This window comes from Musca autumnalis, unplaced genomic scaffold, assembly GCF_047663935.1.
Source record: "Musca autumnalis isolate F117 unplaced genomic scaffold, ASM4766393v1 scaffold_1, whole genome shotgun sequence".
Taxonomy (NCBI): domain Eukaryota; kingdom Metazoa; phylum Arthropoda; class Insecta; order Diptera; family Muscidae; genus Musca; species Musca autumnalis.
The window spans coordinates 102,196,364-102,212,965 of record NW_027411644.1 but is presented as its reverse complement, the minus strand read 5'-3'; the positions used below and the strand labels follow the sequence as shown (position 1 = coordinate 102,212,965).

General features: G+C 35.9%; 1 protein-coding gene across 1 annotated transcript; it reads right to left on the bottom strand.

Annotated features, from left to right (window-relative positions):
• Positions 1-3,763: 3,763 nt before the first annotated feature.
• LOC141397575 (uncharacterized) lies at positions 3,764-4,477 on the bottom strand. Its single transcript, XM_073974052.1, has one exon. It carries the CDS (start codon positions 4,475-4,477, stop codon positions 3,764-3,766), a length of 714 nt encoding a protein of 237 aa, XP_073830153.1.
• Positions 4,478-16,602: the final 12,125 nt, after the last annotated feature.

Below are 16,602 nucleotides of genomic sequence, written 5' to 3'. Positions count from 1 at the left end.
CTCTTCCACCAAAATTGTCAACATAGGTCCACGCTTTGATATAGCCACCAGTACCACCTGATTGAATACATTTTTTTAGATTAAATTAGATAATTTAGGCATTTCGGGTATCTGTTGTCGAAACATTTTTGCGAACATTGGTGCCGTCGTTTTTTATTGGGATTGCTAATACAATTTTGTCTTTTTAAAATAGTCTGGCTTAATTCCATTGTTGTTGTTTTATTATTTTAAAACAACTAATTTATTAGTGGAAAAAGTTTGGCATTGTTCGCCAAGGGGTAAAGCAGGGAAGACTAGTTTCGATCCACGCCACTGGATCTCATCAGTTCTTTTGTTTCTTGTTTGTAGATATTCTCAACCGAAGTTATTTTTCAATAACTTCTTCAACAAGAAACTTTTTATACCCAAACATCAATCGTCATCTCGAAGTATAAAGGTGAACAAAGAAAAAACTTCAATGCATTTTTAATCAAGAATACTTTGTTGTGGCGTGTAATGCAGTAATTCGGAAATGAGATAATATATTTGAATTTTGTACGAATATTTTTTTATACCCTCCACCATAATATGGAGGGTATAATAAAATTTGTCACTCCGTTTGTAACACATCTAAATATTCATCGGAGACCCTATAATGTACATATCTAAGTCGATATAAACATGTCCGTCTGTCCGTCCGTCTGTTGAAATTAAGATACAGCTCGCACTTTTTAAGATAGAGCTTTGCAATTTGGTATACCAGTTTCTATTACTCCTAGGATGTTTGGTATTACAAATGGGCTATATCGGTACTCGCTTTGATATAGCCCCCAGAAGAGTACCACCCTATTTTCGGTATTTTGAAGGTTTTAGCTTCATTATCACACCGAATTGGCTTAAATTTGGTACCTAGTCTTCGTTGGTGGTATACAACTTTTCCCCAGAAATTTGTCTGTATAGGTCATATAGCCCATATAGAACGGTACCTCCCGATTTTCGGTGTTTTGAAGGTTGTGGCCACAATAATCCGCCGAAATGGCTAAAATTTGGTATTTTGTCTTCATTTGGGGTTTGTTTGAAGACGCCTCACTGCATTAATTTTCCTACTTCCACCCATATCTTGGAAATCGCAGGGCGGTATTTTTCATTTTGTTTTTTCCTTATCTATTATGCTGCGATCAATTTCAAGTGATATCTGATCTTATTTATCAAAAAATGTCCCATAATTGTAGTTTTATTTGAACTAAACTTAAAAAACCTTCTTTCCCGAATTGGCATATTTCCTAAAAATTGCTACAAAACCAAAAGTCACAGGAAGTCGCAAGTAAGAATTTAGGACGTTATTCTAAACAAGATATATAAATATTTAAACAAAAAATCGAAGCGGAACTCGATGAATTCCCATACTAACACCACATTTTAATTGCAGAAATTTAAAAATAGACCTTACAATAATTTAGCACGAAACATGTAAATTTAAATTTAAAAAAATATCATTACGATATATCAAAACAAGTAAGCAAAGGTTATAGTCGGACGGGCCGACCATGTGATACCCTACACCACTGCCACTGGGAATTAGCTTTCAAGAAATAAAAATTCCTTTATGGAACAAATAAGCTTAATGTAAGAAATAACTTTGTCGATTCTGCCACCTTATCACATTAAGCTTGGGGCCTACAGTTTATCGCCGAGTCTGAAAGGCGTGTCCTAAGACACCAGTTTTAGAGAAGTTTTATATGGCTGAAATACTCAGAAAATGTCGCCAACATTACTGAATTGTATTTTGCCACCGTTGAAAGTTTGATATTACCTCGCCGGGGAATCAAACCTCCGACATTCTGCGTACAATGCGGACGTGAAGTTGAAATATAGCTCCACTCTATGGAATAATATTACAAACGAAGATATGTAATGATTTCTTGCTTTGAGCATATAAATGTCTCCGAAGTTTATTCTCCAAAAATCAAACAAATGTAAATCTTCCATGTTTTGAAAAATCTAATAGGGTATCACCGTGGTGCAATGGTATGCACACCCGCCTTTCACGCTGAATGCCCGGGTTTGGTTCCTAGGCCAGGCCACATGAAGTTTTCAACGGTGGCAAAATACCCCTTAGTAATGATGGTGACATTTTCTGAGTATTTCAGCCATGAAAACCTTCTCTACATGCAGTGTCTTAGGACACGTCGTTCGGACTCGGCGATAAACAGTAGGTCCGTTATCACTGAGCTAGTATGAATCGGGATGCACTTATTCATATGAGAGAAGCTCCCTTTTCCCTACTGGGATATTTGTGGAAAAATTATGTATATCATTATACATTTCTAATAAAAGTTTCAAAATTGGAAAATTGGAATTGGTAGTCCCTTCTTATACATCTATAAATTTTCTTTGAACATCAGGTTCCTTTTTGGAATATACCTAATATAAATAAATATATATATATATTTTTTTTCCTTTATTTATTCCTCGTGGGAACATAGGGCATCAACAATACATTTATACAATGATCTATTATGCACAATTGTTTTTATATAATCCCATGATTTATCGATATTTGCCAATTCCTTGAGTACTGTTCTTCTCCAGGACATTTTTGGGCGACCCGGTCTTCTACTGCCCTGCGGATTCCAATCTAGGGCCATTCTCGAGATTGTATTATGCGTCTTCCTCAAAGTGTGGCCAATTCAGTTCCATTTCTTTCTTTTTATCTGCATTGCAATAGGTGTTTCATCGGCTAATCTCCATAAGCATTCATTAGAAATAGTATTTGGCCAAAATATACCACATATGATTCGGAGACATTTGTTGATGAAAGTCTGAAGTCTCTGTATAATTTGCTCGTTATAGAACCAAGTTTCGCTGCCATATAACAATGTAGATTTTACGCAAGCTTTGAAAATTCTCAACTTCGTAGCTCTTGTTATCTGTGTGTTTTTCCACGTTTTTCTCAGCCGACCAAATGCGCTTCTTGCCTTATTAAGTCTGTTTGAGACATCTTCATCGATACTGCCAGCTATGTTCACAATGCTTCCTAAATAGCAGAATGATTCAACGTAAGGAATCGGTTGATTGTCAATTTTGATCGCATCGTCGTTGCGGTTGTTAAGTCGCATTGCATACGTTTTTTTAATGTTGATTTCTAGTCCAACTTCTCTTGCTAGTCGAACTAGATCATTTATTTTGTCCTGCATGTCGCAGGCCTTGTGTGACAGTAGACAGATATCATCTACATATGCTAGGTCCTCGAGCTGCCTATTCAGAACCCATGTTATGCCTCGCCTCTTCCGGCACAACTTTAACATTATGTCATCCAACACTATTGCAAAAAGTAGTGGTGATAATGGACAACCTTGACGTACACCAACGTTTGTTTTGAATGGGATACTTAGTGTCCCATTATGAAGTACTTGTAAGTCGGCGTTGGCGTACATAGCCTTTATTATTGCTATTAATTTGTTCGGAATACCCCGTTTTTCTAGCGATCTCCATATAGCTGCTCTTTTGATAGTGTCGAAGGCCTTTTTAAAGTCGACGAAGAGCAAGTATAAGGGTGTCCGCCATTCCACAGACTGCTCGATAATTACTCTTAACGTGTTTGATTGGTCTAGGCAGCTGCAGTGTGGGCGAAAACCAGCCTGCTCATCTCTAAGCTTGTCTTCGACGTTAGCTAGTCTCGTCAGGATTACTGTTGCTAGTACTTTGTATACGCTGTTTAGCAGTGTGATTCCTCTCCAGTTTTCGCAAGAACGAAGGTCGTCTTTTTTCGGGATTTTGACAATTATTCCTTTGTCCATGCAGCGTCCACGTATTCCTCGCTCCAAAATTTTGAGGTGTAGAAGTGGATGATGTTAGCGGTCACTTCAATGTCCGCTAAGAGTAGTTCTGGGGGTATGTTGTCCTCTCCGGCTGCTTTATTTTTCTTTAGTTTAGCAATAGCTATCATTACTTCCTCTTTGGTCGGGGCTTCAGCATTGACTTCTTCACTTCTTTCTGTGTCATTAACATTTTCAAACGCAGTGGGTTCGTCAGCATCTTCGGTATTCGTAAGTCCTTCAAAATATTCCCTCCATCTGTTGAGTTGCGCTTCTGGAGTTGTCAGTAGAGTTCCATCTCTGTCCCGCACTGGTTGATGTGTATTTTGTTTTTTATTGTTGATTTTATTTATAAGTTGATGCAATTCTCTTGTGTTGTTTGCAACCGCAGCGGCTTCTGCTTCTTTTGCCAAATTTTCCATATACTTTCTCTTGTCTTTTCTTGCCGATCGCTTAACAGCTTTAGCAATCGCGTTGTATTGAGGTTTTTGTGAACTGTCCTCGTTCACCCGCGCTTTCTTTTCATTTCTTTGTTTTATCAAAATCCAGGTTTCTTCGCTTATCCATGGTTTTCTGTTTGACTTTTGGCTGGGTCCAAGTGTTTCCATTGCAATTTCGTTTACTAAAGCTCCGGTTTCTTCCCACGTTTCTGGTATGTTATTTAGGATACGTTCTTTCATATTTGTGCTGAATTCCGTTAATGTTTCTGGCCGCTTGAGTTTGCCAGTGTCCCATCGTTTAGTTTTTTTGTTTTTGTGCGAGTTCCTGTGGGCTCTTAGTTTAATTTCTATTTTTGTAGTGAGCAATTCGTGGTCGCTATCGATGTCCACGCCTCTCTTTGTACGCACATCTAACAGGCTTGTCCTCCACCTTTTACTTATACAAATGTGATCTATTTGGTTTCTCGTCTTTCCATTAGAGGAGGTCCAGGTGTACTTGTGTATATCCTTATGTGGGAATATCGTTCCACCTATTATCAACTCAAATGTCTGGCACAGATTCACTAAACGCTCGCCGTTGTTATTCCTGATGCCTAGCCCATGTGTACCCATGACGTGGTGCAGCCCCATGTTCGCGCACCCTATTTTCGCATTGAAGTCGCCCATTAATACCATTACGTCTTTTCTGGCTGTAGAGTTGCATATTTTTGTCAATTGCTCATAGAACACGTCCTTATCGGTATCATCGGCTTCCTCCGTAGGCGCATAGCATTGTATGATTGTGATGTAAGTTTTTTTAATAGCACTACTTAATCGGGCAGTTATGATCCTGTCATTAACGGGACACCATGATATAAGGGCATTTTCCATTCGTTTGGCTATTATTATTCCCACACCTTTTTCGTGCCTATTCATGTGACCACTGTGGATGATTAAGTTGCCATTTGCAGAAGTTGTTTGGTTGCTGTCCGTCCATCTCATCTCATAAATATATGAACCGCTGCAAATATACCCAATTACAATGCAATTTGCCATATCTGTCCGTGAAATTTTCGACAGACGGACACTGCTCCAATTTTATTGAACACTACAAATGCTATATACAAATTTACAAAGATAACATTGTGAGTTTATTGAAGATCTCTCTCGTCCAAAAAAGTGCACTTGTACCATACATATGCTTGGAAATGTACGAGATTTTGTGCTTTATTGGACAAATAATATGCTGTGGGTGGGCCATTTTTTATACAAAAGTAATGGTCCATTTAACCCACTAGATAATTTGAGATCATCATCCAAACTTGTAGGCATGTTTTTTGACCTCAACTCTTACACCGTGCAAAATCTCGTGACTATTGATCTATAATTGCGACCTCTAGCGTGCTTCTGATTACACTACAAACAAATAACTGGATATATTGGGCTGTAGCTCTGTTATCTGAGCACGTAAATCAACATAGTTGGCATCAATGGAAAGGTCAAGAAATGGCCTCCCAAATGTTATTTACGTGGGCGAAATGTGTCTTCCAGGAATACATATATGAGCTGTATATTAAAAATTTTCACAATTTTCACACAAAAGTAGTGGGCCATTTAACGCTCTAAATATGATCTGATCACAAATAGCAAGCTTCGTCTTTGTCATATACTCTTACCTTATTTAAAATTTCGAGGCGGTCGGACTATTATTGCGACCTATAGAGCGGCCAAAAACTTGAATAAAAATTATGTTTTTGGTCCATTTCACCCGCTAAATATTTCACGATCATCACCAATAACAATAGGCGTATATTCTGGTCTGAACCCGACCTCCATGCAAAATTTCGTGACGATCGGTCCATAATTGCGGCCTGGAGCGTGTTTACAATTTATAATGGACAGACGGACGGACAGACAGACGGACGGACACACATCTCAAATTCGCTTTATCTCGTCGAGATATGAAGATTGGTATACCACATTGGGGGTCTAGGACCGATATTTGGCGGTGTTACATGAATTTTTCGCAAAACAAACTTATAATACCCTTTCCATATAGTGGTGTAGGGTATAAATATAAAAGTTCCCACAAAAATATATTCACAGAATGCACAGGTCTATCGCAATTTTACAGTTAAATAAAATATAATTAAAGAAATTAAGTTTCCGTGTTTTATTTAGAAATGCACTTTAAACTAGGAAATAATTAGTCGCTTAGCCTCAATAAATATATTCTTTTTCATGCCGTTTAATTTGGCCACCATTTGCGTTTTATTTGAGAGATTCCATCATGAGAAAGAATACGAGTATATTTATTGAGGCTAAGCGACAAATTATTTCCCAGTTTTAAGTGCATTTCTAAATAAAACACTGAAACTTAATTTTTTTAAATTATATTTTATTTTTAACTTTTTAGTAAATACATTTTTTTTTTGACCACTGAGAACAAAATTATAGTCAATTTAGGCCGAAAATTTAGATAAAAACTTTAAAATGCCTGAAATCGTGTAGTACCGTTATATAAAGGCTATACCAAAACCTGGACCTATGTATGTCAACAATTTTTGGTGGATAAGTTTCTGTACCATTGGGGACTCCAAATGCCAAGTTACAGCCAATTCGGCCTCAAAATGATAAAATGATGATAAAATGCTCAAAATACTTGAAATCGGGTGGTACCGCTATAAAGGGGCTATACCAAACCCTGGACTTATGTTCACAATTTTTGGTGGGGAAATGTCTGTATCATTGGAAATGCCAAATGACAGCTAATTCGGGCAAAAATGAAGATAAAATCCTCAAAATACCTGAAATCGGGTTGTACCGCTATATGGGATATAGGAAAAATTGGGCCCATATTCATGTATTGTCATCCAAATCTGAAAAGTGTGCAAAGTTTTAGTTCGATTGGTCAACTGCAACTGTGTGGAAAATGAGATACCAGAGTTGAAATGCAATTTAAATAAAACACTGTAAAATGGACCAATCTTTGTTTTAAATTCATATTCATCTATTGCCATCCAAATCTGAAAAGTGTGCAAAGTTTTAGTCTGATTGGTCAACTGCAACTGCGTCAAAATTGAGTTACCAGATTTGAAATGCAATTTAAATAAAACACGTTAAAACACTGTGAAATGGACCAATCTTTGTTTTAATTTCATATTCATGTATTGTCATCTAAATCTGAAAAGTGTGCAAAGTTTTAGTCCGATTGGTCAACTGCAACTGTGTCAAAATAGAGTTACCAGATTTGAAATGCAATTTAAATAAAACACGTTAAAACACTGTGAAATGACCCAATCTTTGTTTTAATTTCATATTCATCTATTGCCATCCAAATCTGAAAAGTGTGCAAATCTGTGTGTGTCTGATTGGTCAACTGCAACTGTGTTAAAATTGAGTTACCAGATTTGAAATGCAATTTAAATAAAACACCGTTATACATTGTAATATGAACCAATCTTTGTTTTAATTTCATATTCATCTATTGCCATCCAAATCTGAAAAGTGTGCAAAGTTTTAGTCCGATTGGTCAACTGCAACTGCGTCAAAATTGAGTTACCAGATTTGAAATGCAATTTAAATAAAACACGTTAAAACACTGTGAAATGGACTAATCTTTGTTTTAATTTCATATTCATGTATTGTCATCTAAATCTGAAAAGTGTGCAAAGTTTTAGTCCGATTGGTCAACTGCAACTGTGTCAAAATAGAGTTACCAGTAGTGGGATTCTGTAACTCTCTACCGATGGAATTAACGACAAATGTCGATAGTTAGCGATATTTGTCGGTAAGTGCTATTCTGTATACAAATTCTACCGATTTTTATGTCGGTAATTATCGAAAATCATCGGTCAGTTACCGACGAAAAAATAGGAGTCGTTAAGACTACCGACATAAAAGAATTTTCATATTTTAAACAAAAAAATCAATAAAAATCAAATTTTTAAGAAATGATTTTGGATTATATTTCATGGCAAATAAAAAGTTAAGCTGAGATACATTTCTTTACGCATAAAAAATCCTGCGACATATGGTGGATCCTTTCAATCTAAGTAATAGGAAGCTTATGACAAATTGGAAATGGATAATTTTTTTAAAATAATGGATGAAATTGGGGTCATTTGGAAACCTCCAGAATTGCGGGAAAAATCTCTGAGAAAATAATAACTATTTTCAGTACGAACAAAATATTTTTAAGGATATATTCCGTAACCGTTGCTACCCATATAAAAATGTATTGGTGGTTTCGATTAGCATCAACATTAAAAGAAAGTAGAATATCACCATGGTCGTCATATTCCCTGATAATACGTAATTCTGAAATAACAGATCAATATACACAATTTAAAATATACATATTAAATGTTGGGATTCTACATCTTCCGTTTTACTCTGTACCCCTCCACATCATAAAAATTCTAAAAAAAACAATTCAACCAATTTTCGAATATTACACCGTGTTTACATTAGAACTTGTCGGGTTTTGAGAATTTATACGTACATATATCCAATGGATTTGACAATGAAAATCCACTGGACTAAATAAAAAACAAGTAAAAAAGCATTAAGTTCGGCCGGGCCGAACTTTTCATACCCTCCACCATAAAATATTAATTCCTGTCCCCAACTTTAAGTGAGTACGTTAAAATGACAGATAATGTACATAAAATGCTTCATTCGGGAGGCCCTTTTTTATGGTGCCTATATCTAACTGTTGACAATTTTTGGTGGGCTAGAAATTGGGAGGTACTGTTATATAGGGGTTATAATAAAACATGGGTCTATGTTGAGAGTTTATGATGGGAGCCTTTAATGTCAAATAACTCCTAATTCGGTTAAAAAATTTAGCTAGAATCCTCAAAATATCGAAAATCGGTACATAACGTGGGAACTTCAAATGTCATTAACAGCTAGTTCGGAGGTATCTGGGCTATGCGAAAATATGAACTTAAATGAACAATTTTTGTTGCAGAATTTTTGTTGACTTTTAAATTTCAAATTACAGAAAGTTCGTCCAAAACTAAAGCTAAGGTACGGAAAATCGGGAGGTTTGTTTTGGGGCTATACAAAAACATGGACCTACGTTCGGTTAAACATTTTAAGTAAAATCCTCAAAGTACCGAAAATCGGGAAGTATCGTTATATTGGGGCTATGTTGAAAATTGTTGATGCAGATGCGTTGTGGTCACAACCTTCAAATGTCAAATTACAGTTAGTTCTGTTAAAAATTGTAGCTAAAATGGCCAAATTACTGAAAATTGGGAGGTATCGTTACATGGGAGTTATATCCGAACATGGACCTATGTTGACATTTTTTGATGGAGAGGTGTTGTGACCACTAAGAACTTCAAATGTCAAATTACTGCTAGTTCGGTTTAATATTGTAGCTAAAATCATCAAATTACTGAAAATCGGGAGGTACCGTTATATGGGGGCTTTCTTGACAATTTTTGGTGGAGAGGTGTGGTGACCACTAAGAATTTCAAATGTCAAATGTTCAAATTACAGATAATTCGGTTAAAACTTGTTGGTAAAATTCTCAAAATACCTGAAATCGGGCGGTAACGTTATATGGGGGCTATTCCAAAACATGGACCTATGTCCACTAGTTATATAAGTTTATTGACATTTAAGAACCCTAAATGTCAATTGATAGCTAAATCGGTCTGAAAATGTAGATAAAAACGTCAAAATGTCTTAAATCGGGGGTACCGTTATATGGGGGCTATACCAACACGTGGACCTAGGTCCACAACTTTTGTTATATAAATTTAGTTACACTTAAGAACCCTAAATGTCAAATTATAGCTATATCGGTCTGAAAATGTAGCTACAAACGTCAAAATACCGTAAATCGGGGGGTACCGTTATATGGGGGCTATACCAAAACGTGGACCTATGTCCACAAGTTTTGTCACATAAGTTTATTGACACTTAAGAACAATAAATGTCAAATTATAGCTACATCTGTCTGAAAATGTAGCTAAAAACGTCAAAATACCGCAAATCGGGGGGTACGGTTATATGGGGGCTATACCAAAACGTGGACCTATGTCCACAACTTTTATTATATAAGTTTATTAACACTTAAGAACCCTAAATGCCAAATTATAGCTACATCGGTCTGATAATGTAGCTAAAAACGTCAAAATACCGTATATCGGGGGGTGCCGTTATATGGGGGCTATACCAAACCGTGAACTTATGTCCACAACTTTTGTCATATATGTTTATTGATACTTAAGAACCCTAAATGTCAAATTATAGCTAAATCGGTCTAAAAATGTTGCTAAAAACGTCAAAATACCGCAAATCGGGGGGTACCGTTATATGGGGGCTGTACCAAAACGTGGACCTATGTCCACAAGTTTTGTTATGTATGTTTATTGACAATTAAGAACCCTAAATGTCAAATTATAGCCAAATCGGTCTGAAAATGTAGCTAAAACCGTCAAAATACCGTAAATCGGGGGGTACCGTTATATGGGGTTATACCAAAACGTGGACCTATGTCCACAACTTTTGTTATATAAGTTTATTGACACTTAAGAACCCTAAATGTCAAATTATAGCTACATCGGTCTGAAAATGTAGCTAAAAACGTCAAAATACCGCAAATCGGGGGGTACCGTTATATGGGGGCTATACCAAAACGTGGACCTATGTCCACAACTTCTAATATATAAGTTTATTGATACTTAAGAACCCTAAATGTCAAATTATAGCTAAATCGGTCTAAAAATGTAGCTAAAAACGTCAAAATACCGCAAATCGGGGGGTACCGTTATATGGGGGCTATACCAAAACGTGGACCTATGTCCACAAGTTTTGTTATGTATGTTTATTGATACATAAGAACCCTAAATGTCAAATTATGGCCAAATCGGCCTGAAAATGTAGCTAAAAACGTCAAAATACCGTAAATCGGGGGGTACCGTTATATGGGGGCTATACCAAAACGTGGACCGATATAGCCCATCATCGAACTTGACCTGCCTGCAAACAAAAGACGCTCTTTCCCAACATTTCAGCGTCCTATCTCCATTTTTGTGGATGCTAGAGTGATTACCACAGACGGACGGACGGACGGACGGACGTGCTCAGATCGACTTAGAATTTTACCCTGATCAAGAATATATATACTTTATAGGGTCGCAAATGAGTATTTCGATGCGTTACAAACGGAAAAACAAACTTAATATACCCTCCATACTATGGTGGAGGGTATAATAAAATAAATATAGTTATATGTATGTAAACGTACATTCATAGTTTTAACTACTATTTTTAATTTTTAGGTTGAATTTTTCTACAAGTAATTTGAAACATAATCATTTTATATGCAATATTTATTTAAATAATTTCATTAGAAATTTTAATTATGTTAACTTTGAATGAGCATTATTTCGTTTAAAGTGTGATTTTTCCCAATTCTCCTAAAAATAACAAGAAACGTTTAAAAATTAGAATAATTTATATACTCCGTATACGCTTTTCATTTTGAAATGACGTGCATCTTCTTTAAAATTCCGTCATTCTACCGATATTCGTCGCTAAAATCATTGTATAGATAACACTGAGTTACAGAATAGCACTTTCGGTAATTCAACCGAAAATTTTCGTTAATTATCAATATCGGTTCGGTAGAAAAAAAGTTACAGAATCCCACTACAGATTTGAAATGAAATTTAAATAAAACACCGTTAAAACACTATAAAATGGACCAATATTGGTTTTGGTTCCATATTCATGTATTGTCATCTAAATCTGAAAAGTGTGCAAACTTTCAGTTCGATTGGTCAACTGCAACTGTGTTAAAAATGAGTTACCAGATTTGAACTAAACGGACCAAAGCAAGTTAAATAAAACACTGTAATAAAAAGGTCATAGTTAACATTGTAAAAAATATATATTTTGAATGTACCGTTATTCCGTTCTGACTAACTATTTCTTATTATTATATATGCCATTAAGTACATTCAACACTCTTGTTCAATACTGTACTAACGTTTTAAAGTTTCTTTCAAGTCCATTTTTTTATTTTCTGCACGCTAGATCGGTACTTTTTCCCGCTGTGCGCCGCAGAGTGTTGCCGCTTCCATACAAATGTGGACAAAAATAGAAGGCGTTGACCTAGGTTGATGAATTTTTGCACAAGTACTTGTGAGAGTACAGGAATGAAATATATCAACTTTGGTCCATATCAGTTCAGATTTGGATATAGCCCCCATATATATCTTTCCCCGATTTTGCTATAACTCGGTCAATTTTAATCGAATAGCCTTCAAATTTAATATGTGATATTTTCTTAGGCTCCTGAGTAGTTTCACCGTTTTTCGTAAAAATCGGTTCAGGTTTGGATATAGCTCCTATATATATCTTTCCCTGATTTTGCTATAAATCGCTCAATTTTTGATGAATAGTCTTCAAATTTAACATGGGACGTTCCCCCAGGCCCCTGTTCAGTTGATTTGATTTCGCACAAATCGGTACAGATTTGGATATAGCCTCCATATATATCTTTCACCGATTTTGCTATAAATCGATCAATTTTTGAAAAATAACCTTCAAATTGAACATGGGATGTTTTCTTAGGCCTGTGTCCTCATAAGTACTTGTGCAAACATTCATCAACCCAGGTCAACGGTAAAACTGAACAGGCGCCTGAGGAATCCCATGTTAAATTTTAAGGCTATTCATCAAAAATTGAGCGAATTATAGCAAAATCGGGGAAAGATGTATATAGGAGCTGTATCCAAATCTGAACCGATTTTTGCTAAAATCGGTGAAACTACTCAGGAGCCTAAGAAAATACCACATAATCAATTTGAAGACTATTCGATTAAAATTTATCGAGTTATAGCAAAATCGGGGAAAGATATATATAGGGTGTATATCTAAATCTGAACCGATTGTTGTAAAAATCGGTGCAGCTAATCAGGGGCATAAGGAAATAACACATACTAAATTTGAAGGCTATTCGATCAAAATTGAACGAGTTGTAGCAAAATCGGGAAAAGATATATATGGGGGCTATATAAAATCTGAACCGATATATCTCAGAAGGTTGCAGGGATGGGCAGAATGTTTTTACTCATTTTGATTTGGAAGAGATGTCCAATTAACGGAAAACAGGAGCCAAGGTGGCAATAGGTGGCAATCAAAAGATCTGCTCTACTAAATATTAAGAATTTTGAATTTTTTATCAAATTTAAATTTTGATTTCTTGATAACGATACATTGCCCATGTGCAGTTAATGTCAACTTTTTGTACTAAAACGTTATATTTATAGCCCACTCATCAAATCCCCATCCAAAATTTTTAGTATTATCAACAAATTTTTCAGAAAATGTTATTTTAAATGTCGTCTAATTTTCATATGATTATCGCCTTAAATTACCTGGGAAATATTTTTCATATTTAAAGAGCTAAAACTTCATTATGGATGCACATATCGACAAAATTCTTTAAGATTCCTTGTATCGGATGTGTTTATTGTAAGACAAAAACATAAACATATGTAAAAGTTAACATACAATTTTTTGATTTTTGTCCACGCGGCAACACTGTGCGCCGTTCTTACTTGTTTTTATACCCTCCACCATAGTATGGAGGGTATATTAAGTTTGCTTTACCGTTTGTAACGCATTGAAATACTCATTTGCGACCCTATAAAGTATATATATTCTTGATCAGGGTAAAATTCTAAGTCGATCTGAGCAAGTCCGTCCGTCCGTCCGTCTGTGGTAATCACTCTAGCATCCACAAAAATGGAGATAGGACGCTGAAATTTTGGGAAAATGCGTCTTTTGTTTGCAGGCAGGTCAAGTTCGATGATGGGCTATATCGGTCCACGTTTTGGTATAGCCCCCATATAACGGTACCCCCCGATTTACGGTATTTTGACGTTTTTAGCTACATTTTCAGACCAATTTGGCTCTAATTTGAAATTTAGGGTTCTTAAGTCTCTATAAACATATATAACAAAACTTGTGGACATAGGTCCACGTTTTGGTATAGCCCCCATATAACGGTACCCCCCGACTTGCGGTATTTTGACGTTTTTAGCTACATTTTTAGACCGATTTAGCTATAATTTAACATTTAGGGTTCTTAAGTGTTAATAAACTTATATATTAGAAGTTGTGGACATACGTCCACGTTTTGGTATAGCCCCCATATAACGGTACCCCCATTTGCGGTATTTTGACGTTTTTAGATACATTTTCAGACCGATGTAGCTATAATTTGACATTTAGGGTTCTTAAGTGTCAATAAACTTATATAACAAAAGTTGTGGACATAGGTCCACGTTTTGGTATAACCCCATATAACGGTACCCCCCCGATTTACGGTATTTTGACGGTTTTAGCTACATTTGCAGACCGATTTGGCTATAATTTGACATTTAGGGTTCTTAAGTGTCAATAAACATATATAACAAAACTTGTGGACATAGGTCCACGTTTTGGTATAGCCCCCATATAACGGTACCCCCCGATTTGCGGTATTTTGACGTTTTTAGCAAAATTTTTAGACCGATTTAGCTATAATTTGACATTTAGGGTTCTTAAGTATCAATAAACTTATATGACAAAAGTTGTGGACATAAGTCCACGGTTTGGTATAACCCTCATATAACGGTACCTCCCGATATACGGTGTTTTGACGTTTTTAGCTACATTATTAGACCGATGTAGCTATAATTTGACATTTAGGGTTCTTAAGTGTTAATAAACTTATATAATAAAAGTTGTGGACATAGGTCCACGTTTTGGTATAGCCCCCATATAACGGTACCCCCCGATTTGCGGTATTTTGACGTTTTTAGCTACATTTTCAGACCGATGTAGCTATAATTTGACATTTAGGGTTCTTAAATGTCAGTAAACTTATATAACAAAAGTTGTGGACATAGGTCTAAGTTTTGGTATAGCCCCCATATAACGGTACCCCCCGATTTGCGGTATTTTGACGTTTGTAGCTACATTTTCAGACCGATTTAGCTATAATTTGACATTTAGGGTTCTTATGTGTAACTAAATTTATATAACAAAAGTTGTGGACCTAGGTCCACGTGTTGGTATAGCCCCCATATAATGGTACCCCCGATTTACGACATTTTGACGTTTTTATCTACGTTTTCAGACCGATTTAGCCATCAATTGACATTTAGGGTTCTTAAATGTCAATAAACTTATATAACTAGTGGACATAGGTCCATGTTTTGGAATAGCCCCCATATAACGTTACCGCCCGATTCCAGGTATTTTGAGAATTTTACCAACAAGTTTTAACCGAATTATCTGTAATTTGAACATTTGACATTTGAAATTCTTAGTGGTCACCACACCTCTCCACCAAAAATTGTCAAGAAAGCCCCCATATAACGGTACCTCCCGATTTTCAGTAATTTGATGATTTTAGCTACAATATTAAACCGAACTAGCAGTAATTTGACATTTGAAGTTCTTAGTGGTCACAACACCTCTCCATCAAAAATTGTCAACATAGGTCCATGTTCGGATATAGCTCCCATGTAACGGTACCTCCCAATTTTCAGTAATTTGGCCATTTTAGCTAAAATTTTTAACAGAACTAACTGTAATTTGACATTTGTAGGTTGTAGTGGTCACCACGCATCTGCATCAACAATTTTCAACATAGCCCCAATATAACGATACTTCCCGATTTTCGGTACTTTGAGGATTTTACTTAAAATGTTTAACCGAACGTAGGTCCATGTTTTTGTATAGCCCCAAAACAAACCTCCCGATTTTCCGTACCTTAGCTTTATTTTTGGACGAACTTTCTGTAATTTGAAATTTAAAAGTCAACAAAAATTCTGCAACAAAAATTGTTCATTTAAGTTCATATTTTCGTATAGCCCAGATACCTCCTAGCTGTTAATGACATTTGAAGTTCCCACGTTATGTACCGATTTTCGATATTTTGAGGATTCTAGCTAAATTTTTTAACCGAATTAGGAGTTATTTGACATTAAAGGCTCCCATCAAAAACTCTCAACATAGACCCATGTTTTATTATAACCTCTATATAACAGTACCTCCCAATTTCTAGCCCACCAAAAATTGTCAACAGTTAGATATAGGCACCATAAAAAAGGGCCTCCCGAATGAAGCATTTTATGTACATTATCTGACATTTTAACGTACTCACTTAAAGTTGGGGACAGGAATGAATATTTTATGGTGGAGGGTATGAAAAGTTCGGCCCGGCCGAACTTAATGCTTTTTTACTTGTTTTTTGTATCACTGTTCGCATTGATTGCTATCTACTCCTAAAAGTATGCTTTAATTAAGTAATTATTGGGATTAGCAATAAATATGGCAGCACACATCAACAACATTTACAATTCGTC